The 24,048-nt window shown below is 36.7% G+C and overlaps 1 protein-coding gene across 2 annotated transcripts in view; it reads right to left on the reverse strand.

Moving 5' to 3' along the window:
• Positions 1 to 24,048, reverse strand: part of EDEM3 (ER degradation enhancing alpha-mannosidase like protein 3) — a 66,422-nt gene that overhangs the window by 5,976 nt on the left and 36,398 nt on the right. Inside the window, exons 12-19 of one of the 2 annotated variants that reach the window (XM_079761336.1) lie at positions 23,357 to 23,440; positions 22,671 to 22,795; positions 17,885 to 18,050; positions 17,465 to 17,619; positions 16,463 to 16,616; positions 13,921 to 14,112; positions 12,313 to 12,478; positions 5,699 to 5,884 (exon numbers count right to left, since the gene is read on the reverse strand). In XM_079761336.1, the coding sequence (XP_079617462.1) occupies positions 5,699 to 5,884; positions 12,313 to 12,478; positions 13,921 to 14,112; positions 16,463 to 16,616; positions 17,465 to 17,619; positions 17,885 to 18,050; positions 22,671 to 22,795; positions 23,357 to 23,440 (1,228 nt within the window). Of the gene's footprint in view, positions 1 to 5,698; positions 5,885 to 12,312; positions 12,479 to 13,920; positions 14,113 to 16,462; positions 16,620 to 17,464; positions 17,620 to 17,884; positions 18,051 to 22,670; positions 22,796 to 23,356; positions 23,441 to 24,048 lie in introns of both variants that reach the window. The other variant, XM_079761335.1, reaches the window with a different exon arrangement.

The raw sequence follows: 24,048 nt of genomic DNA on the forward strand, positions 1-24,048 counted from the left end.
ATGGAGACAGGCTAGAGGGGGGTCAATGGAGAAAGAGGGGGGACATATGTAATACTTTCAACAATACAGACTTAATTTCTAAAAAAGAGGGGAAAAAGAGATTTGAATGTTTCCTTCAAAAAGTGACACTTGAAAGGTAATTTTATTTTTAAAGTGGCATTTGAGTTGAGATTTATAAAATGAGTGGAATTAGTCAAAGAAGGGAGGGGAGATGGGCCAATTCCAAAACCAAAAAAACGGAAGGAAATACAGGCATGCAGGCAGGTATAGGTGGGTGGCACTTATACACCAATTGATTAGGTAGGATTGATTACCTGACTAGGGACGTTTACATTCTCAGGGTGTATGTGCTGGTGGGGGTGAGAGGAGGGGGGAGAGGAGGAGGCCCAAGCATTCTTTCTCTTCTAAGCTGTGAAAAAGGTGCATTTTAACTGAGACAATTAGGGGAATTGGGGTGCCCGAGGAAGAGGAAGCAGGGCTGCTTAGAGCTCATAGGTGCTAGGGAGAACAACAACAACAAGCCTTCAGGTTTGTTCCCAGTTGGCAATAATCTAGTGCAGAAGGAAAGGGAAAGGCGTAGTGCCATGCCATCTAGAAATCAAAACTGTACTTAGGTAAGACAAAAATCACCCTAGGTTACCTACTATACAACATTCTTTTAGAAATCTAGCTAACACAACAGGATAAAGAATAGTCATTATAAATACAGAAAAAGGAAACGTCAAATTGTTTTTAGATTGTGTTGTATACTTAAAGCAACTCTTAATTTTTAAAAATACTATTAACATAATTTGATAAGGAAGGTAAAAATAAAACGGATATATACCAATGATCCTTCTATAGTAGCAATACTGGTTAAAAATAAAATTTAAGTACACTTTTCATAATAAAAATAAAAGCTACAAAATATAGAACTGAATTTATTATGAAAGATACATGACCCATATTGCTTAATACTATAAAATCTTAATGAAAATATAAAAGAAGATTTGATTAAATTTACAAGTAAGGCTAAGTTCCTGAATGGAAAGTCTTAATATTTAACGAAATTTTCCCATTTATATGTGAGTTTAGGAATGGTGTATCAGAAACACAGAAGCAAAAGAAGAATGATTAAATGTTTTTAATCCTCACCCAAGGATATGTTATTAATTTTTTTAGAGACAGAAGAAAAGAGAGCAAGAGAAACATCAATGTGAGAAACACCAATCTGTTGTCTCTCATCCCCACCCTGATGGGAGATAAAACTGGCAACCTTGTGGTATATGGGATAATAGTTCAACCAATTGAGGCCCCTGCAGGTACAAAATTATTAAGTTTTAATAATGAAAGGATAAGGGAATTTTGGGGAGAGACTTAAAGACTGGATGTCCTACAGTTGTTCATTCATCTTCACAACCAGCTAGTGACTCTTTACTGAAAGCAAGGATTACAGAGATGAGAAGTAGGTAAAGCAGCACAATGTAATATAAATGTCAACGTAGAACTATATTAAAAAGATGCCCTCCAATTTTGCTGATGAGAATAAGAAAATTTCATAAGGAAGATGCCATTTAAACTGGGTATTTAGCATGGCTAAATGTTCTCAAAGAGAAAAAAAACGGGCTTTTAGGGATTAAGAGGCATTTCTAGAAAGAGGGAAGTAACTTTGCAAATTTAAAAATGCATGAGAAAAATGACATGGCTGGACAGAGGGTAGGTACCTACCAATTCCGCTAACAAGAATGATTTCGGCGCTACTTTCCTGCAATGAGGCCATCTGCATTCAGACTAGATTTTTCTCCTCAGAATCAACTCCTTTCCCACAGCACCCCAGCTTCTACAGTCCAACCTTAGCACATGTTTAACCCAATCAACTTCAGGGGGGAGAGGCTTAGGAAAAGTTGCTAACACTGCCAGTTCAAAGCAGGGACCTTTCTTTTCTTTCCCCATTTTCTCTGGCTGCCTCTTTCTCAGACAGACACAAATATAGGAGTAGCCCTGAGCTGTCAAGGCTCTGTGGGCCTACCTGTAAACTGCAAACATAATAATGTATTGAAATACAGATCTCTTTTTTCCCTTGACAAACGGAAACTGATTCTTAACTGTAAACTGTTTCAACTTGGAGCTAAAGGCAAGAAACACAGTGTCTTTTGTTTGTGGGCACAGGATTAGAATTAGTATTAATAGACTTCCCATTTTGGAAAGATGAGACACCTGAGAGACACAGTATTAAAACTTATGTAGATACAACATTCCCCCCTGATAAATTACTAAGTCTTTACCTCTGTGTACAGTAGTTCTTATTTACAGGAGATACATTCCAAGACCCCTAGTGAGTGCCCGAAACCACCGAGAGTGCCAAAACCTGTACGTACTGTGTTTTCTTTCTATACATACATATCTATGAAAAAGTTTACTTTATAAATTAGGCACAGTTAGAGATTAACAACAATCTTACCTAATAATAGACAAACATGTAAACTGACCGTACCTCTGCTACACCACCAGCCAATCAGGAGTGGTATGCAAATTAACACAACAAAGATGGCGGTTAATTTGCATACACAGGCGCTGAGTGACTGGGGTGGGCAGGACGCTTGCGTCGTCACCATGACAACAATGCAGGCATTCTACCCCACCCTGGGTCTCTCAGGGCCTCTGGGCAGCGTGGGAAGGCAGGCTGGAGCAGAAAGAGGCGGCTCCGGGGTCTGAGCGGAAAGGGGCTGGGCCGGAGTGGAAAGGCAGTGCCGGCAGCCAGAGAAAGGAAAGCCCATTCTAGCACGAATCTTCGTGCATCGGGCTTCTAGTAACTAATAATAGTAAAGAACAGTTATGACAATATACTGTAATAAAAGTTATGTGAATGTGTCTCTCGCTTTCAAAATATCTGATAACTGATCTGGCTACTAAGTGACTAAAGGGCAGGGAGTATACACAGCATCAATACGCTAAGTGATTCACATTCAGAACAGCAGGCCATTTAAAACTTATAAGCTGTTTACCTCTGAAGTTTTCCATTTATATTTTTGGATAGTGGTTGACCAGGGGTAACTGAAACCATGGAAAACAAAACTGCAGATCAGAGGGGACTCCTGTAGTAAGGTGTCTGAACATCCTTATTAGCACATAGGACTATTGTAGATAGTTCTGTATTAACGGCTGGGCCTTATCATCTGAATCAGAAGGTGGGGGTGGGAGTGGGGGCTTGTTCTGGGTCTTCTATTTCTGTATTAATATGTGGGAAGAACTGCTTCATCAAAACTATGTGACTTTATAAGGAAATACGTATTTGTGGAGTGAGATTTTTAAAAAGAGCAATCTGAAGGTCATTTTATTGCTCAGATTTTGAGGATGCTATTATTTGGTGTCCTGATATAATCCCTCGATGGTACAATATGTCCAGATACATATCTGGCAATTAAAAAGGGGCACCTTCTTGGTCTTGTTGGTCTTGTTCAGTGTTTCTCCAAGTGTACAACTACCTGGGATGCTTATTTAAAATTTCAGATTCTGATCCTCTGCCTTCAGAGAGTCTGATTCAATATTCTGTAGAACTCAGGAATCTACACTTTTAACAATACAGTGGCTGATTCTGATGTGGAAGACAAGCATGACATAAGTAGTAAAGGCCCAGGACAAATGAACAATAACCACTACCAACATTAACTTCTTAGGATGTTTCCCTAATAAAGTAATTGATTTCAAAGAACTATTATCACTGATTTTTTTACATTGATAAATATAAATTATACTGCAACTTGCTGCTGATTTAGCTGTACAGTTCTTGAAAGAGCTACACAATGGGGAGATTTCTTAAGACTTTTGGGCAAAAGGTCACTCTTACAGAATCACAGTTCAATAAATGTATAGACTATCAAAATTTTAAAATACATACTACAGTATAGTTTAAATAAAGCCCCTTTACTACAAGGTTCTTAAGGGAATACTGTTCAGGTAAATTTTTTTGGTAGTAGTAGAACTTATCTTTTCTTATATCCTATTCTCTGTTATGGGAAGCACATGCTTTTAAATAATCTCATAGTCCTAACCCCATGCACCCTGACAAACATATGTGTTTTAAAGAGTTTTTACTATATTCAAATAAAAATTGATCAAAAGTAATACATCCAAAACAACAGTGTCTTTGTTTGTGACTCTTGCACGGACACAAACTGGTGAATTCTTATTCTATGGGATATTTAATTTATAGAATTTGTTATAATAGGATCAATAAAGAATTATATGGGACAGCTGACTAGACATGAAATAATCTAATCACATTAAATCAGATGCTATTGTGGTATCCACTCAACCAAATTTATATATATATGTACATGTATGTGCACATATATATGTGTATATCTACACATACACACACATATATAGATAATTTGAGGCCTATTAAATGAAGATACTTACTACTATTAATAATGTAGCTTGGAATCATTTTACCTTTTAATATTGCTGCTGAAATTCCAATGGTAGCAAAAAATAGGGGGAAAAAGCAAAGGTATTAAAGAGTTACATGGAGTAAAAATTTGCCTGTTTGATGTGCCTAAATGCATAAATGTAGGAAGAAAGATCTGAGTTTATAAAAAGGGCTCATAAAAACATGAGGTAATAGGAGGATCACAGAAGATTAGAAATCCTTTCTATTCTGCTCTGTTTCCATCTATTACATCCTTACATGCAAGATACTCACTCCACTGCTCTTAAAGAGCAGACATGTGAAAGAACCTCAAAGAAGAATAAAGAAATACAAAAGGACAAGACAGAACACTGATTTGGCTAGCAGTAGATTATTGCTAAACTTTTTTTTTCACTGCTCCACTTGGAAGTTATAATGAATTAAACCAGTATATATATCAAACAAGCATCCCAGGGGATTCAATAACCCTATAGAAACTACACAACTTTATCCATTTAAAAAGGGTGGGGGGAGTATAGCTCTCTCTGTAGTGTCTCTGGTGGATAAGAAAAACTGCTACCAAAATAGGATCACAGTCTATGTTGGACGGTTCACTTTCCCTCATTTCCCCCCTATTCCTGGGTGTGAAACTATAAAACAATAATAGTAAGACATTGCATTTATACAGTAATTTGGGTTTCAAAGATCTTTCAAATTACAAACATTTTGGCCTAGAGAGGAAGAGATACTCTCATGAAGTAGTAAGGCACATGGGAATGTCTTGTTCTTCAGACATCACCATTTGCAATTCTTGTAACCTATAAACAGATCTCAGTGGAGAGAAGTTGCTGGATTTCTACTGCCTTCACTACAATTGTGGTCATGTGATTATAGGTGGCCTGGTGAAACCCAATTACTATTATGTTGTATACAACACCATTCTACACAATCTCTTTGTACTCCTTATAAAAGAAATATAAGATGCAATATCAGTGAAATTAAATGGTGAACATCTGTGGATATTAAAATGACTCTCTGGATGTAATCTCTTGTATTATCATCACTGGGCAGAATCAAAGCAGAAATTATAAATTACATATTCAATTCTAAAAACATCCTAACTTGGCAAACAAAGCCAAATAAATGTTTTACTACTCTTATTTCCAAATGAAAAATATATCTGGAAATCTTTTAAAAATTGTACTTATTTTACCGGTAACACAAAAATAAATTTTTGTCACTCACTTTTGTTATAAAACCAGTAAAATTAGTGCTGAGCTGCATTAAAACAAATGATTTTATCCTGACCTCGGTCTTTTGCTTTGTCAGAAAGGAGCACTTCCACCTCCTCGTATTCCCGGATAGCGTCCAATATGATACTTCCTTCTTTACTGAATAGGAACAGCATGGGGATCTTGATGTCATCTGTGTCCTTTCCGTCACCTGCCATCTGGAACAGAGGGGCAGTATCACTGCTGCTTCCCTCATTGTCATCTAGACACAAACACAAATTTATCAATCAAAAAGGTTTATCTAGCAAATGCTACTGTTTTGTACCTGTTGGTCGCAATGATTTTATGCACCAAGAACCATAAAAACAATAAACATACCTTTTGGACCCACTAATTCTATTCCTAGAAATTTATCCTGGGAAATAATTCAAAAGAAACAAAATGTTTGCCTCTCAGCATAACCATTATTGCTTGTCTCATTTTCGGTTCCTATAAGTGTATTCCTAGTATCACATGAGCTCACTCATCTAGGGGAAATGATGAACAACACAGACTGAAGAACAAGAACAGCATCGGTCAGACTGTCGGACCTCAGAGGGAAGGTAGGGGAGGGTGGGGACAAGGGAGATAGATCAACCAAAGGACTTGTGTGCTTGCATATGGGATGGGGACATGCGTGTGGGGGGGTTTGGGATGGGAATGATGGGGGGGTTGATGACAAATATGTGATACCTTAATCAATAAAGTAATTTAAAAAAAAAAAAAAGAAGCAAAATGATCTATGCCCAAAGAAGTTCACTGATCTGCTTGCTATCTATAATTGTGAACTCTAAACTATTAGAAAATTATAGTGAACTACTTAATGGAACACACAGAAAACCAAAATATTACAAGAAGAGAGTATAATATAAAAGTCTATGATTAGGACAGTAAAAATTTTATATGCTTATGAAAAAGCCTAGAAATGGAAAAATTCAAAGACCTGGTTGGATGACAAAAATAAAACTATAAATAAAATTTTATTGTGCTTTAGAATTCCTCTAATGGCATAATCTTCCTTTACAAAATTACAAATTCGTAGTTCTTTTTTATGTACTAGTCACAAAGCATAATTATGACTGTAGTGGTTTTTCCTCTATAAGTAGGATTAAGCACTGGTGTCATTTTACATTGGTTAAATAGTAGTTGTAGGACTGCTAAATACTGTTTTACTGGCGATGCCAGTACTGCGCACCGCTAATCTCACATGCCCGTCTGCCTAGGAACCTGCCTGTCCCTGCTCTGAGGACTCGCTCTGATAGGCCCTGCTAAGTGGAGAATACCATGCAGGACCCATCCCCTTTGCAACAACTGATTATACAAAGGACAGCTTCCTGACCCTCAGTGTCTCTGGGGGAAGTGGCACACAGAAAGATTGTCTCAGTTAGCAGTGGGAATGGCCACTTGAGTACTGATGAGCAAAGAGGAAGCAGGCTGGTGAGAACCTGGAGCATGAAGCAGAATTGCAAAGAAATGCAGAGTTCTGCCGTGTCTCCAGGACCTCGAGATAGAGACAGAGATGTGAAAAACGTGAGCTATCAAGCTCCTGATGATTTTCAGCTCCCACTTCCACTTCTTCAGAATGTTCAGTTCCATTTCTTACTCTTGGGTTCAATGAAAATATATAATCCATTTCCATGTAGTAAACAAACCTCTCTTCTTAAACTAGCTTAAATAAATTGTCTCTGCAGCCAAATGATTTCTAAGATAATCTGTACTCCTAGTACTTGCAATAAAAACAACTAAGCCTTAATTTGATCATTTATATGTAATTAAAACCAGTAGAAAAAACAAACAAAATGTCTCATCAGAAATAAAAAAATACTTTAGGGGAAGAAGTTACAACACAAGAAAGTTTCCCTTCAAAATTAAATTTTCTGAGAATAAGAATCATTTGCCTCTTAATTTATTTACCCACAGAACTCAATATAGAATTTTGTAACAAATAGAAAATGTCAGCCTTGACAAACTTTGCAGAGTAGAGAGCACATGGGAATGAGAGACTACATCACAAAATAGGGAAACTCTAAAATACTCTGCATATGTTCCAGACTTTATTTTCACTATTTTATATTTTTAGTCTCCGTAAGATATGTTCAAAATGATAGTGATGCCAAGGTATTAAATTCTTCAAAAAATAAAAAGAAACTCATTGTAGAAAATAACCAAGGATATGCCCTAACCGGTTTGGCCCAGTGGATAGAGCGTTGACCTGCGGACTGAAAGGTCCCAGGTTCGATTCCGGTCAAGGGCATGTACCTTGGTTGCGGGCACATCCTCAGTGGGGAGTGTGCAGGAGGCAGCTGAATCGATGTTTCTAACTCTCTATTCCTCTCCCTCTCCCTTCCTCTCTGTAAAAAATCTGTAAAATATATTTTTTTAAAAAATAATAAAAATAACCAAGGATAAAAAGATGTCAGTCAGTCATCACCAACTTTTCAAGTAATTGGTGAGATAGTGAATATTTTAGGCTTTTCAGTTCTCTGTTGCAACAACTCACTCCACCACTGTAGATTGAAAGCAATCACAGATAATATGTAAACATACTGGCATGGTGGGTGCTAATAAAACTGCTTTACAGAAATAGGCGTGGAGCTGGAGTGGGCCTGCAGGCTATCATTTGCCACCTACTGATTTAAGTTATGAAGCAGCATTCTCCTACTACTACTTAACTAATGGAATTTATACACTAATTAAATCAACATTGGAGTGCTCATAAGGGATAAACAAAAAGAATACTTTTGAGGAAAAACCAAGATGGCAGCATAGGTAAACACCTGAACTTGCTGCCTCGCACAACAATTCAAAACTAAAACTAAAAGACAAAACAGACAACACCCAGAACCACAGGAAGGCTGGCTGAGTGGAAATTCTACAAGCAGAAGGGAAGAGAAAAGCACACTGAGACACAGAGGAGCTGCGGAAGTAAAGGCAGAGGTCCGGAGGCGTGTGTGCACAGCTGGCTTTTTCAGCCCACAGGGATACACAAGCCCCCGACTGCTCTGAACTCCAGTTCTGGGCGAGACTCTGGGGACCCAGACTCATACGGGGAGAAACTGGTCTGGCAGTGGGCGGAACTCGAGGGCGGCTTTCTCTCAGAGGTGCTTGCAGCCATTACCAAGGGACAATGAGACCTGGGGCCTCTTAGGGCAGGGCTGATGGGAAGCCATTGCTGTTTGCTCCGCCCTGAAACTCTGCCCCATCCAAGATGTCCGCAGAGGCTTTTGCATATGAATGGCTTGGTCCTTTGAAATTTAAACTTGCCTAACAAACTGCAGCTGAGTCAGAGACCCAGAACATCCAAAAGAAGGCCCAAGGCCCCACAGTAGCTTGCATTGCTTCAGAGCTGGGCCCCATCTGGGCACCTCCAAAACCCAAAAGAAGAAGAGGAATCTGCAGATCTCTCCATAGCTCCTGCTGGTGGCCTCAGGCAGAGGCTAAATTAGCACCTCCTTGGAGATCCAAGAGCCAGTGTACCCAGGGGTCAGAGTAGGACCATCCAGATTACAACTCCTCAGATCCATAAGGGACACACTCAGGAGGCATACTCAGTGAGCACCAAAGCCCCACTGAAGCAAGTCTTGCTTCATAAGGGGGTCTCCAGCACATAAGTTCTCACAGCATAGACACAGCTGATCCTCACAGTCAATTGGCCTGGAGGTCAATTCCTCCCAGTGATACCAACAACAATCAAGGCTTAACTACAAGACTATGCACACAGTCCACAAAGGGGTGCACCAAGAGTGGTAACTGGGGATGCTGAGCCACTGGGCCCTATAGGACACAAAGCCACTCTATCAACTCAGGGAAGCAGCCAAAGTATAGAGACAAAGAAACAGGTCACAAACGAAAGAAATGGAGGAAAACAAATGACTGGATATAGAGTTCAAAACCACGGTTATAAAGTTTTTCAAGAATTTTCTGGAAAAGGCCGATAAATTTAGTGAGACCCTCGAGGATATGAAAAAGGACCAACTAGAAATTAAGCATACACTGACTGAAATAAAAAATAATATACAGAGATCCAACAGCAGACTAGAGGATCGCAAGAATCAAGTCAAAGATCTGAAATACAAAGAAGCAAAAAACACCCAACTGGAAAAGCAAAAAGCAAAAATAATCCCAAAATATGAAGATAGTGTAAGGAGCCCCTGGGACAACTTCAAGCGTAGCAACATCCAAATTATGGGGGTGCCAGAAGAAGAGAGAGAGCAAGATACTGAAAACCTATTTGAAGAAATAATGACTGAAAACTTCCCCCACCTGGTGAAATAGACTTACAAGTCCAGGAAGTGCACAGAACCCCAAACAAAAGGAATCCAAAGAGGACCACACCAAGACACATCATAATTAAAGTGCCAAGAGCAAAAGACAAAGAGAGAATATTAAAAGCAGCAAGAGAAAAACAGTTACCTACAACAGAAACTATGCAGGCTAGACGGGAGTGGCAAGAAATATTCAAAGTGATGAATAGCAAGAATCTACAACCAAGATTACTCTATCCAGCAAAGCTATCATTCAGAATTGAAGGGCAGATAAAGAGCTTCACAGATAAGAAAAAGCTAAAGGAGTTCATCACCACCAAACCAGTATTATATGAAATGCTGAAAGGCAGTCTTTAACCTTTTGCACTCAGATGTCGAGTGTGACTCGACACGGTTAGCATCGGTAGCAGCTCGTATGTCGAGCCACACTCGACATGTAGTTTCACCACGGGGGGAAGGGGGATTTTTGTCTATTTTTCCAGTATCTTTTCTTGTTTTCATTAGCATGAAAGGACAAGTAAAATGTAAATGCCATCTCAACTGATGCCAAAAAAGAAAAAATGAAAAACCGATAACGAACCTGAAATTTATTAGGAAACTAGTACATGATCTTGTTGGAGAATTCAGAGATGGTACACTAACTTCCAGGGGTAGATTATTATCCACTAACTTAGAGCAACGTTTAGATGGAAAGCTCCATATAATCACACTTCACCCTAACAAAAAACACAAAGACTGTGTTGTTTGTTCTAACAGAAAAATCAAAGGAGGAAGAAGAAAGACGATTTATATTTGCGAAACATGTGAATGTAAACCAGGTCTTCATGTGGGTGAATGTTTCAAAAAATATCACACCATGAAAAATTATAGAGATTAAAATTACTCTTTGAATGTATCAATAATTTGAAATATAAAAAAATCCAAATAAATAAGTTTGTATGAAAAGAAACTCCAGTTTTTTATTCTATTGCTGCGCTTTGTAAAACTGGGGTATTTAAAAAATTAAATCCCGAGTAGAATAAAGGAATCGAGAAAAAAGCGAGTGCAAAGGGTGAAGAAGAGGAAGAAGAAGAAAAAGGTCAAGATAAAAATTCTGAACAAATACATGTCTATCAACAAGTGAATCTAAAAATCAAGTGAATAAAAAAATCTGATGAACAGAATAAACTCGTGAATATAATAGAATCAGGGGCGTAGAAAGAGAGTGGACTGACAATTCTCGGGGGGAAAGTGGTATGAGGGGTGCGGGAAGAGACTGGACAAAAATCATACACCTATGGATGAGGACAGTGTGGGGGGAGGTAAGGGGAGAGGGTGGGGTGGGAACCGGGTGGAGGGGAGCGATGGGGGGAAAAAAGAACAATTGTAATAATCTGAACAATAAAGATTAAAAAAAAGAATACTTTTTCACTGAAATAAACCCTAATATTTTAAATACCTTACTTTTATTTACCCTAAATTCAAAAAGGAAATCTTTCCTAATTAGAAAGAAAAAATTCAAACTGGATTTTCCCCGTGAGAGAAGCTATGCAGAAGAACTATGCAATTAGGATGTGACCTCAGGTCTTTTAGTTCTTTCTAAATGTAAATTCCTTCCTACTTGAAGCATAGAAAAATTTATATTTTTCCTGGTAGTCATGGTCTGCTTGTCATGATATGATTTCCCACAAAAAAATGAAAAATAAAAGCACACTGGTTGAAATGCACGAGTGAAATTATTTAAAGTTTGTAATTTCAGAGGGGAGAGACCTAAGGAGATAAAAATTTACTAGCAACTAATGCTTATACCTATGATATGTCAGCTATTATGCTAAGAAATTTTATATATATTATTTTCAAACTTTATAATCACCTAAAAGATATTTATTACCACGTTCACTGAAGCTAATAAAATATTCTACTGAATAAACAGATAAACTAAAGCTGGGCCACATTACACCATGATTTTGTGGCAGAGCCAAGAAGTGCGCCCCCATGTGTCTGATTCCAAAGCCTGAATGTTTGAGGCAGAATGGGTATTTTCAATGGCTCCCACTGGAGGTGGCAGGATGCAAGTCTTGCCCTTACAGAGCTTTGGCTCTTATGGGCACATTTTCTTATTCATGGTGTTGGGTGATTTTACCTCTCCCCTCTACCCACCTTCATACCTGTCGGCAAGTACTTTTACTGGCATTAATATACAGAAACCCATCTCTAGACTTTCAAAAAAGATATGAGACCTACAGAAATTATTGAGAGCCATTGGATTACCTACTCATTATGCTGTCTAGTGAAATAAAAACAAAACAAACATTTTTATATCATTTTGGAAAACAAAGGGGGAAAAAAATCCCAAAATTACCTCCTTCTAGTCAACAGAATGATGCTGAGGTGGAGGATGACTTACCAATGACAATGCCACCGATGGCTCCAGCATTCTGGATGTTGCGTGCCTTTTCTGCAAACATGCACTGTCCTCTTTGTAGCAAAGCAATTTTTCCCATCACTGCCTCGGGGTTAGTAAGCTCTGAACAACCATTGTATGGTTTACTGCTTGCAACAAATCCTCTTGTCTGTCAGAAATAAAAGTGACTTCAATATTCTTTTATCTTCTCAAATAACTATCTAGTCATTAAATAAAATTCGATATATAAATCTTTAGGTAGACCTCATTTCTTTACTAATGGTAACACATCCAGTATATATATTTGGAATAAATTTTGTTTTGAACATTTTGCATGTCATAGTACACAACCAATATTTCTATTTTGCTTTGCAGTTTATAAAGCATTTTTACATTAACTTACTAAGCCTGATCTTTATAACTGCCTTGAATGATATAACACAGATAATAATTCATTTTATATATAAGGAAACTGAGACGTTACGTAATTTGCTCTAAGACACAATGTTAATAAGTAGTCAAGTTGGAGCCTGGTAGCCAGATTTACGACACACCCATATCCACACTTACAGCAGCTGGGACCACTATAACACAATCATTGGTAACCAGAAAAATTCTTTGAAAGAGGAAAAAAAAAGATTTAGTCTACATGAATCTGCAAGCAGTTCTATCAGGATACTTAGGTTCTGGTTCCAGCTCTGCCACCAATTAAGTTTGATGAACTTGTGAACTGTTCAACTGTGCAGGTCTTTGTTTCCTATGTCAAAACTAAGAAGAAAAACTAGCCCAGTCATATTCCATGTCTGCTCAGTGCAACCTCAGCATCAGCTCTCCACAGCCACTTGGGCACTTCAGCTTTTAGCCTCCAAGTCAGATTTTGGTTCAAAAAAAGGGTCTAGCAGTTGTTAAAAAAGTCTGAAAACTGCCCTAGCTGGGTTGGCTCAGTGGATAGAGCAGTGGCCTGTGGATCAAAGAGTCCCGAGTTTGATTCCGATCAAGGGCATGTACCTTGGTTGCAGACTTCACCCAGGCCCCGGCCCTGGTCGGGGCTCGTACAGGAGGCAACCAATCAATGTGTTTCTCTCACATCAATGTTTCTCTCTTGTCTTGCCCTCTCTCTTCCACTCTCCCTAAAAATCAGTTGAAAAATATCTTCAGGTGAGGATTAACAAAACAAAACAAAGTCTGAAAATCATTTCAGATAAAGGTACTAATTTAGAGACCAAAAATTGGACAGTAAATGACCAATATTTTAAGTAAAATTTTATAAACATATTATAGATGTACATTATGACTCATCATTTACAAGATATACTTTTAACTTTTATTCTGAGAAAGTGAATATTTAGGTTTTTTAAATAAATATTTAAAAATAGGTCATGGGAGCATTATCTCAATTCATTGAGGTTCTGGTTCCCGGCATATGTCGACAGTTTGGCTCAAATAAACTCACTAAAATTCTTTACAGGTTTCAATGGTTTAAAAAAAAAAAAAAAAAGGTCACTTTTTAATTAGAAAATAGACTAAATCTAAATAGAAACTAAGAAATTAGATAATACTTAAACAATATTTTTAACTCAGTTTCAGCAAGCACATGGTAAGCGTACACACCTCTTTATGTTTAGACAGATCTAGCCCAAACTGAGCTGGTCCAGCAGTCAATACTACCCTGCCAAAAAATGGGTGGGAAACAATTTGTACAGCTCGGGGCGGTAGCTGCTGTTCTTTCTGTTGCTGACTTGACAATTCAATCATCTCCTGCATAAACCTCAACCCATCTTCAGCATCAATTGAACTAGCAGCCTAGGAAAGAAACAGATATTTTATCCCTTCTGGAAACATTTAACTTTCTTTTCTTTTTTAATATTGAACTTTAATACTATTGCACTGGTCTTCCACTCTAAATTTCCTCCTTTGAGTTTTGGTCCCTACCAAATATTTATAGCCTGATTTTTCTTAAAAAAAAATACTACTTCTGAAAATTACATCTGTAGTTTTTACCAATAGCTCCTTCACTGTTCTATAAACCATTTTTGATACAAGTTGAGAATTGAACTTCCACCCAATGATCAAATGCTCATTTTGCTTGTTTTCTCCACTGTTTCCCCTTTTAAGAAATAAACACCATACCTGATCCATACTTCCTTTCTTTGAAATTATGAACCAACAATCAGATTAATTTCAAAACATATTTAGGTAACTTTTATATTCCAGCACTTGACTAAACACTGAGGAGACAGACTTTTTACTTTAAGAAGTTTGTATCTAGAGGAGAGAGATGTGTGAAATTATCTATAATTATATTTTTCAAGTGGGAATGTGGACAAGGAAATGACAATTCTGCCAGTGTGGATCTGGAAAATAGAATGACATCTGAATTGAGTCTTTAGAGAGGAAAAGCTGAAGAATGCCTCACAAGAGTAGAAAAAAAAATGGATTCCTGACACTTTACAGGAAAAGTCAACGGGACTTGATGGGAGTGAAGAGAATAGAGGACAGAGAGGATTTGGGAGATAGAAGTTCAAGCCTATCCTGAAATTATGGTGGCTTTGTTTTGGTGACTTCAAGAATGATGACAGGGTTTACTGAGATGGAGGAGGAGGAGGAGAGCTGGAATAAGGAGGAGGCAGGGAGAGAATTCAGACTTGCACAGATTGAGGCTGAGATGTAGAAATGTATGACAGGTATATCAAAGCTGGGTTTAAGAGTAAAGTTAGGAATCAGGGTTACATATGTATAGATAAGAAATCAAGTGTACAAAGATGATAGCTGAGCTTGTAGAAACAGATGAGACTGCTGAAGAAGTAGAGAGAGAAAAGGGAATGAACCAGATCCTTTGGTAGAGCCTACACTGAGCGGTTCTGCCAAGAAAGAGAGCTATAAAGGCATGAACAGGGAAGTGAAAAGATGTATGCTGGAAGCCAAGAAAAGGATACATTTTAAAAACAGGGCCATGCCCAATCAGTGTGGCTCAATGGCTGAGTGTCGACCTATGAACCAGGAGGTCACAGTTCAATTCCCAGTCAGGACCCATTCCCTGGTTGCGGGTTTGATCCCCAGTGTGGGGCATGCAGGAGGCAGCCAATCAATGATTCTCTCTCATTGATGTTTCTCTTTCCCTTTCCCTTCCTCTCTGAAATCAATAAAAATATATTTAAAAACAGGGCTGTCAAACCCTGGCCAGTGTGGCTCAGTTGACTGGCCGTTGTCTATGTACCAAAAGGTTGCCAGTTCAATTCCCGGTCAGGACACATGCCTGGGTTGTGGGTTCAGTCCCCTGGTGGGTGTTGCAGGAGACAACGAATCAATGTCTTGCTCTCACATTGATGTTTCTCTCTCTAAAAGTCAATTTTAAAAATATTTTTAAAAAATAAATAGGGGGCAGTCAACTGTTAGAGAGAAAAATTCAATCACATGAGGATTAGGAGGCCACTGAGTGACACTTATGTTAGCAATGCCATTAGAGATGCCACTCCCACTACTGAGGAGTGAGGGTAATGAAACATAAGGAAACAGGCAGAATATTCTTTAAGGAAGAATGGATGTGGAAAGAACAGAAATGAAACAGAAATCTGAGAGGGAGGTAAGGTGGTGGGAAGTTTAAATTTGAGATTTAGGGATACCTGATTATGAGTCTAGGTTGAAATAATTTAAAGACCTCATGTTATGAAAACTTTTAAAGCAAAAATCAATAAAAATTTCCCCAAAAGACATGTTATGTTTTCTAGGAGTAGACAGATAAATGTAAATTTTGATTTCTACAGTGAATAAAATACTTAGATTCAGTAGCTCTTTGGAAAATAAAATAATGTAAAATATAAATATTAAAACTAATTATTACCATTTAAGATTATGCTCTAAATAAAAACAGTGGAAAGACAAGGGACTGAGAAACAGAAAACTTAGACTTGAGTCCTGTATTTACCTTTATTACCTTAAGCAAATTGCCCAGCCTATTCATGATTTAATTGATCTATACTATGAAGGGTTGAATTAGTTGGCTTACCAACGTATTTTCAAGTCCTTAAATTTTGACTCCCTAACTTTAAACCATACATTAAAAGTTTTTAAAAAGCCCAATGTCATTATCTTATGAAAGCTTATAAGACTAAAAAGAGCAGAGTTGCATCTAATTAATACAGCAATGTCTTACTTGGATTGCATGTTGAACCAACTGGACTCTCCCATCTTTGAGGTGAATCAAACTCACCCCCATCTTCTTCAAGATTTCTAAATGCTCAGGGTTAGTGGCCATGAAATCTCTGGCTCTCAGCGGGGGTTTAGCTCCACTCCTGAAACTCTCCTCTCTGCTAAAAGTAATTATAAGCAAGGCTTAAAAAACTTAAGTCAGAATGGGAGAGAAACATAAAGCAAATAGAAATAATGTTAGATACTTGCAAAACTGCTAGATTTAGAACTAGTGAAAATGGAGTAACTGGAAATAGGTATTTTCCTCCATATAATTTAGGTTACTAGTAAGTGGTATAGGTTTCAAATAATATTTTACAGTTATAAAATCATGTATATTATCAATAAGTTAGTATTAGTCAACAAAATTATAACCATTTGAAAATACAGAATAGGTTGGGTTGAGATTTGTTACTACTGATTTCTTTCTCAAAAACCAGATTTCTCTGTCTGCATTTTAAAAGCAAAACAATAGTTATATCAGTGAATTATAACATTCACTTAAATTTTTTATTTCCTAGTAATGGCCTTTCTAATTTAAGTACTTATAAGAAAATGAATTAATTAAGGCAAAAATTTAACAACCAAGAATAAGTACATCAAAAAACAAAACATATATTTGCACTACACACACTGCATGTAAAAGGAAAAATACTTTCTACATATATAAGACATATGGAAATATTTGATGAAACTATTCCATAAATGAGCTACACAAGTTGAAAACTGCCCATTGACTACTATTATTCAGTTCATTAAACAAAAAATAGAAAATTTCCATAATAATAAGGCATCACAGAATAAAATTTGCTATCTAACTTTACTAATAATTTTTATTTTATTTTAATCAGCAATAACTACAATATTTTTGGTCTAAGTGAATGTCTACTGTTATATGTCCCTTATGTTCTCTTTCCTTTATTAAGAATAAGTCTGATATTAACAAATATAAAATAAGATATCTTACACTCTGATGACGCCTCTTGGACAGCTCTTATCCACCACATTTTTCAAGGGTTCACGAATGCTCTGAGCATACAATGGATCATTAGGGAAGAGAATCTGAGTATTTGGACAAGTCCAATCAAAATTACTGTCATCCAGTTCTATATATTCTGAAGTCTACAATGTAAAAGAATGTTATGTGAATAAAAGTATTTTTTTTACTTAGCATTATAGTTTGTTCAAAGAAAAATTTAAATAAAATGTAAGTATATAGGATGTCATAAAAAAAAAACAAAATAAGAAAACATCAAGTGTACTTTTCCTCCTCCCATACTACATTTACTGAATTCTAGTCATGGATTACTTTTCACTTGGGAAAAATAAAACAAACACAGGAAAGTAAGTAAGAGAGTAAGACATTTGATTAAAAAACATAACCTACTGTACTCTTCTTAGAGATGCTTTGATTTGTAGTAGAGAGCCAGAGAGGTAACAGATGAGCTTCTGTTGTGAATATGTAATCTTCTATGTCAAAAATAATATCTTCTTTATCCGCAAATAACAGGTAAAGATATTTAAACATTTCAGCCAAGAAGAAAGAATCCATTCTAAAATAAGAGGTTACAAATAAATCTAAGAATATAAAAATATCCTAATACCAACTATCTGAAAGTCAGAGTCCAGGTCAACAGATATATTACACTAACTTAGATGTCCAAGGAACTATAGACTACATCTATCCCCTGGTGGTAATGGCATTGACTCGCCAAGCATTTTCCAAAGAAACGAAAAGACCAGTGTGCCTGCCTACCACAGAGGTACACTAGATCTTGCCAATACTGCACACAAAACCTTCCTACTGGCCTTCCAAGGAGCGAGGGTTTTCCATTTCTTCTATAGAGAACCAACAGTCAGGAGGTAATGCAGGTAAACTTTACTGCTGAGAACCATATAATCCAGGCGTCCTCAAACTATGGCCCGCGGGCCACATGCGGGTGTTTTTGCCGTTTTGTTTTTTTACTTCAAAATAAGATATGTGCAGTGTGCATAAGGAATTTGTTCATAGTTTTTTTTAAACTATAGTCCGGCCCTCCAACGCTCTGAGGGACAGTGAACTGGCCTCCTGTTTAAAAAGTTTGAGGACGCCTGATATAATCCTTAATTTATATTAATTGAAGGGGATGAAGTAATACAATTTTGATAGAGTTTACTCTGCATCCATTTAAGTGATAATTTAAAAAGGCATTAAAGGTAAAGGAATCATTTACAAAAAGTTTCATGAAAAAAGTTACAACACAAAATCTCATGGAGTATAACTTTGTAAATATTTACATACCTGTCAGGAAGAGAATATGAAAAATAAAGGGGACAGACATATGTGACTTTACTATTTAATGTTGTAATGTTTTAATAAGCAATTTTTAAAAGTTGTAATAAAATTAAAAGTGGCAGAAAAAGAGCAAAAGAACATAGCTGTTAGATGGAGTTATAGTAACATGAAATTTAATCAATTTACCACCTCACAAAGCATCTAATTTTTGACAATAATAAATAACTTGTACCATACTGGACAGAATGCATAGTTTCAGACCTCTGGCCAAGCGCAATTCCTGGCACACAGAATGCACTCAATAAACATCTAATAAACTGAAATCAAGTTTACCAGCATTACTAAAGAATGAAGTGGAGAGGCCATGGGACATAGTGGTCAAGAACATGGGCTTTGGAAACAGAAAAGAGCATCCACGGACTAGCTGTGTAACCACGGGGACATTATACAAGGACTGTGAGCTTCAGTTTGTTCTTCTGTAAAGAACATAATAATCATTAACACCTAGCACTGGGGTAAAGACTAAATAAGAGATTTTATGTCCATTGTTTAGCATAGCACCTGGCATAAATATGAGCTCAGAAATAGAGCAATTATTCTTTTTCCTACCTACAAATGACGTTTTACTTTGGAATAATAACTCATCTGTCACCTGTCAAAACCTTTTTGAACATTTTAGATGTTAATCTTTAAAGAACAGATAAAATAGTTCCCTGTCAACCTGAGTACACCTGTCATAACTTAATATTTTCTGAAGGACTGACAATTATTATCACAAGCAAATGCTAGCTTGAGAACTATAGACTCATGAGCAGGATGTTGGTTTTTGACAAATTCTAGAACTGTCTACGAAACAGAAACATTTGAAATACTTGGAAAAGAATAGAGACATGGTAAGATCACTAGGTATGAGTTGCATAAAGCTAGCAAGTTGGGTATCTTATATATCTAACCTATATTAAAAACAATAAACATGTACACAAATGCATAACACACAGGCATTAAAATGTCTTGCCCTGGTGGGTAGCTCAGTTGGTTGGAGCATTGTCCCTATATGCCAAGGTTGTGGGTTCTATCCCTGGTCAGGGCACATATAAGAGTCAATGAATGCATAAATAAGTGGAACAACAAATCGATGTTTCTCTGTCTCTTTCTCCCTCCCCCTGCCCTTCCTGTCTCTAAAAATCAATAAATAAAAATTTTAAAAAATTTCTGGAAGACTGTTTATCAAATTGCCAACAGTGGTATCTTAGGGTGGGCAAGGAGGGAAAGTGTCTTAGGAAAGATTTTCTTTTTTTTTCTTTTTCTTTTTTTTGCCACTTAAATTCTTTCCAGTGATCATGTAATATTAGTAAAATATAGATCTTTCCATTTGGAAAACTGTGGACGTGTGGACACTGGTGAGCCAGACAACAGCACTGAGAGATATGCAGTGAGGAGGCAGCCAAATGCAAAGAGCGTGTAATGAAAAGCTCTCAAATGCCATGCCATGAAGTCGTGGTCCTATCCAACATTCTGCCCCCCAAATTTTTAAGGCATGTTCATCGACACTGCAGATCACTAAATACAGGTAGATTAGCTAATACATTAGATGACTGAGATGAGATTCAAGCTCTCTTTCAACAAATATAAACTTTTGCTGGGATGAGTATAAAGTTCTAAGTTTACACTAAAAAAAAAAAAAAAGTCATTTGCTCAAGAGCAGGGTGGAGAACACCCATTTGTCACCAGGTCATAGTTAAGTGTCTGAGGTCAACTAGCCACAAGTTCACGGTGAGTTGAACATGATAAAGTTGCTAAAAAAAAAAACAAAACAAAAAAACCCTAAAGCACATCTAATAATAAAACATTAAGATTAGTAGTTTTCAACCTTTTGTTAGGCCAATGCATCAGAGAGGTACATACTGCCATGAGTGAGTCAAAGAAAAAGCAGTGATCCTCAATTGCATAGGAAGTGTAAGCCCTTCAGCCCCTTAGAAAATGAACAATCTCCTGCCTGAATTCAGATGGTAACAGTGCTGTTGTGCCAGGCACCTGTTGAGTTTGGTTAATTCTGGACGTGATTTTTAATAGACACTTATATACTGGAATACAATCAAAAAGGAGTAAAGGCAGTGATGAGAGGTCCAGAAACAATGCCATGTAATTCTCTGTAATTCCTCAACCTCCTTCTACTGTAGCACCTATCACATGGTTGTGATTAATTCTGTACACACTACTTTCTTCACTGATTCTGATAAATCTTTCCATCCTCAAGTTTAAGTGCAGTGCCTGGCAGGCAGGCAGTGATTAATTAAAAAGCCAACCTGCCTTGACTAGAATTAACTTAAGCTTACTAACTGTATGACCTAGGGCAAGTTCCCTAGCTTTTCTGTGCCTTCATTTCTTAAGCTATAAAATGAAGATTATAATAGAAATTACACATCAGAAGGTTGTTGTAAACATCAAATGAGTTAAACATCCAAAGTTCTTAGTTAGGAGAGTGCTTGGACTGTAGGAAGCAGTCAATAAATGCTACAGATAAATACATAGACTATCTGCTTTCTTGGACTGTAGGAAGCAGTCAATAAATGCTACAGATAAATACATAGACTATCTGCTTTCATTACTTGCTGTTTGTTATCTATATGCCTGCTTTCACAGAAACCTATCCATTCTTCATCCATCAGCTATGCTCAGGAAGGAGGTCCCAGACCTAATTACTAGTAACTATTACCTAAATACTTTGAGTAAAGGACTAAGGGACAACTCTGAGTAGATGCTGAGTCTATTTTCATCTACCTCCAGTATCAGTGCCCGAAACTCCTTCTACCGCTCTCTTCTCTCTACTTCTTGCTCATCCTTCATGACACAGAAACCTTTCAGTGACTATCACACCCCAAGTTATATTTCATGTCCCTTTAATATGTTCTGTAGCACTTACCCAATGTTTTAAAGCCTGTTTATCTGCCTGTCCTCAGTGATTCATGACAGGAAGTAAATGTTTCTATATCAGTAATCCTCAAAAACCAGTATAATTGGTGCATAAGACACCTTGATAAATATTTCTGGAATGAGTATTTGCTAAACAAATGAGCAAACAAGCTTTACTATTCTTTCAGAGATGTGTTCTGAACAGTTAAAGTAACCAGATAGCCCAGCCAGTGTGATTCACTGGTTGAGTGTCGACCTATGAACCAAGAGGTCATGGTTCCATTCCCAGTCCAGGCACATGCATGGGTTGCAGGTTCAGTCCCCAGGGTGGGGCATCCAGGAGCAGCCAATCAATGATCCTCTCATCATTGATGTTTCGCTGTCTCTCTTTCTGAAGTCAATAAAAATATATTTAAAAACAAAAAACAAATAAGTGAGCTTGGAATAACTGGAATGCCAGGGAATGTCACATTAACCAAAGCGTGCTTTTTATATCCTGAGTACTTCGTGCCATCTACATCTATCTAAGTATCCAATGAATAGAAACTGCCAATGGTCTTTCCCAGCCCTCCAAATCAGCAACCAATAAGAATACACACATTAACCATGATATTGGTTTTTTGTGCAATTCTTGTCTGAAGAAAAATAATCCAGATCATTCAGTATCACCTTGATAATTTCTAACAGTTTATATAATATAAAAAAACTATTAACAAAGGAAACTAAAACCTCAATATTCCTAATACTCCTAATATCAAGGTTCTGATATTTAACAACATTTATTCATCTTTTAAAAAATACTTTGAGCACCCACATGTCAGGCACTATGATAAAAATACAAACTTTTCAAACAATTAGAACTGAGCCTATTCGAGTTTTAAATTAAACACAACAAAGTAAGGTTTGCATCTTCAAATACTCTTTGTAAAAGCATTAAGTGTATCTGAATTCTAACTAGTAGTCGTATTTTTAGGAATTGTTTTACCTGTCCTCGTGACTTCCAGTGCGAACATCCTTCATGGCAGCGAATCCGCAAGGCACTCGAGCATATTTATTTAAGTTTTCAATAAGTGTTTTCCCTACTTCAAGGTAGTAAGGGTCTCCTGTAGCCTATTAAAAAGGAGAATGAATAGATAGATAGATAGATAGATAGATAGATAGATAGACAGATGCATACACACGTATGTAGCTTATATATTACCATACATTCATCACCTATTTATTGAGCACCTACTAGGTGTCAGGCACTAGAACACACGTTACACAGAACCTCGCTCTGAAAATAAGCCATAGACTATGCTTTACAGAATTATTAAACACACAATTGGAAAGCCATCCAACTGTATATCTTAGCCTTTAAATTTCTAATGCCCTCAAAGTTTTCCTGATTAAAAGAAGGCAAGAGATATGCTTTAGAAAGCAGCTCTAGAATATAAATTTCTCTTTAAAGAAATGTTTACATAAATATCATTAAAAGGCATAAAAAACTTAGGTGTTGATTCTTGCATCTTTTAATAACTCTATGAGCTAGATGATTAAGAACCATGATATATCCAACCACTATAATATTTAAAAAGGTCTTTGAAAACCCAATTACTATTATAAGATAGTAAGATATATAACAGCAGGGGGCGGTTTTTAAACAGCAAAAAGGAATGTAAATTAGCTTACTTTATACAAGAAGTAGGTACTTTCTGCAAATTCCGGTCTTAAAGGATGTTGAGCCCAATGTACCCTAAAATCTGTGGTAAATGCCTGAACACAACAAATTCAAATAGACAAGAAAAAAAATGTGATTAAAAAATAATAAACAAGTGGGTTTAGATATATAAATTAGATCATAAGCAAGTAAAAAGAATTGAAATACTGATAACAATTTTCATTTATAAAATGAAATTTTTCATTGCTTAAAATCACAATTTGTTTTTGCTAAGCTCCTATTTTTACCAATTAAATGAAATTATTTTTAAAATTATCATTTTGGCTACTAGGAAGCTTAGAAAAAACTATGAAACTAGTAATGACACTACATCGGTCCTGGTGGTACCACATTATTGTGTTTTTTTCTTTTTCCTTATTTCCGCTTTTTCTCTTAGTTATTAAGTCTTTAGTTCTCATATTTCTATTTTAGCATATGCTTTCTTTTATAACAACCTCAAATCCTCTGTGGAATAAGAAAGGCATTATTTAAAAATAAAACTAGTCTCACTTGAAATGTATTCAATAACAAAGCCAACTGACTTAGAGGAAAACAAAAACCCTTACGAGAACCAAGTAAAATTTCTTTTGTGATAGCATGTATTTAGTTGAAACCTTAGCTTATTCTGAGTGAATATGAATTTTCTACAATATAGTACTCAGTC

The sequence above is a fragment of the Cnephaeus nilssonii genome (genome assembly GCF_951640355.1).
Source record: "Cnephaeus nilssonii genome assembly, chromosome: 21".
NCBI classification, from domain to species: Eukaryota; Metazoa; Chordata; class Mammalia; order Chiroptera; family Vespertilionidae; genus Cnephaeus; species Cnephaeus nilssonii.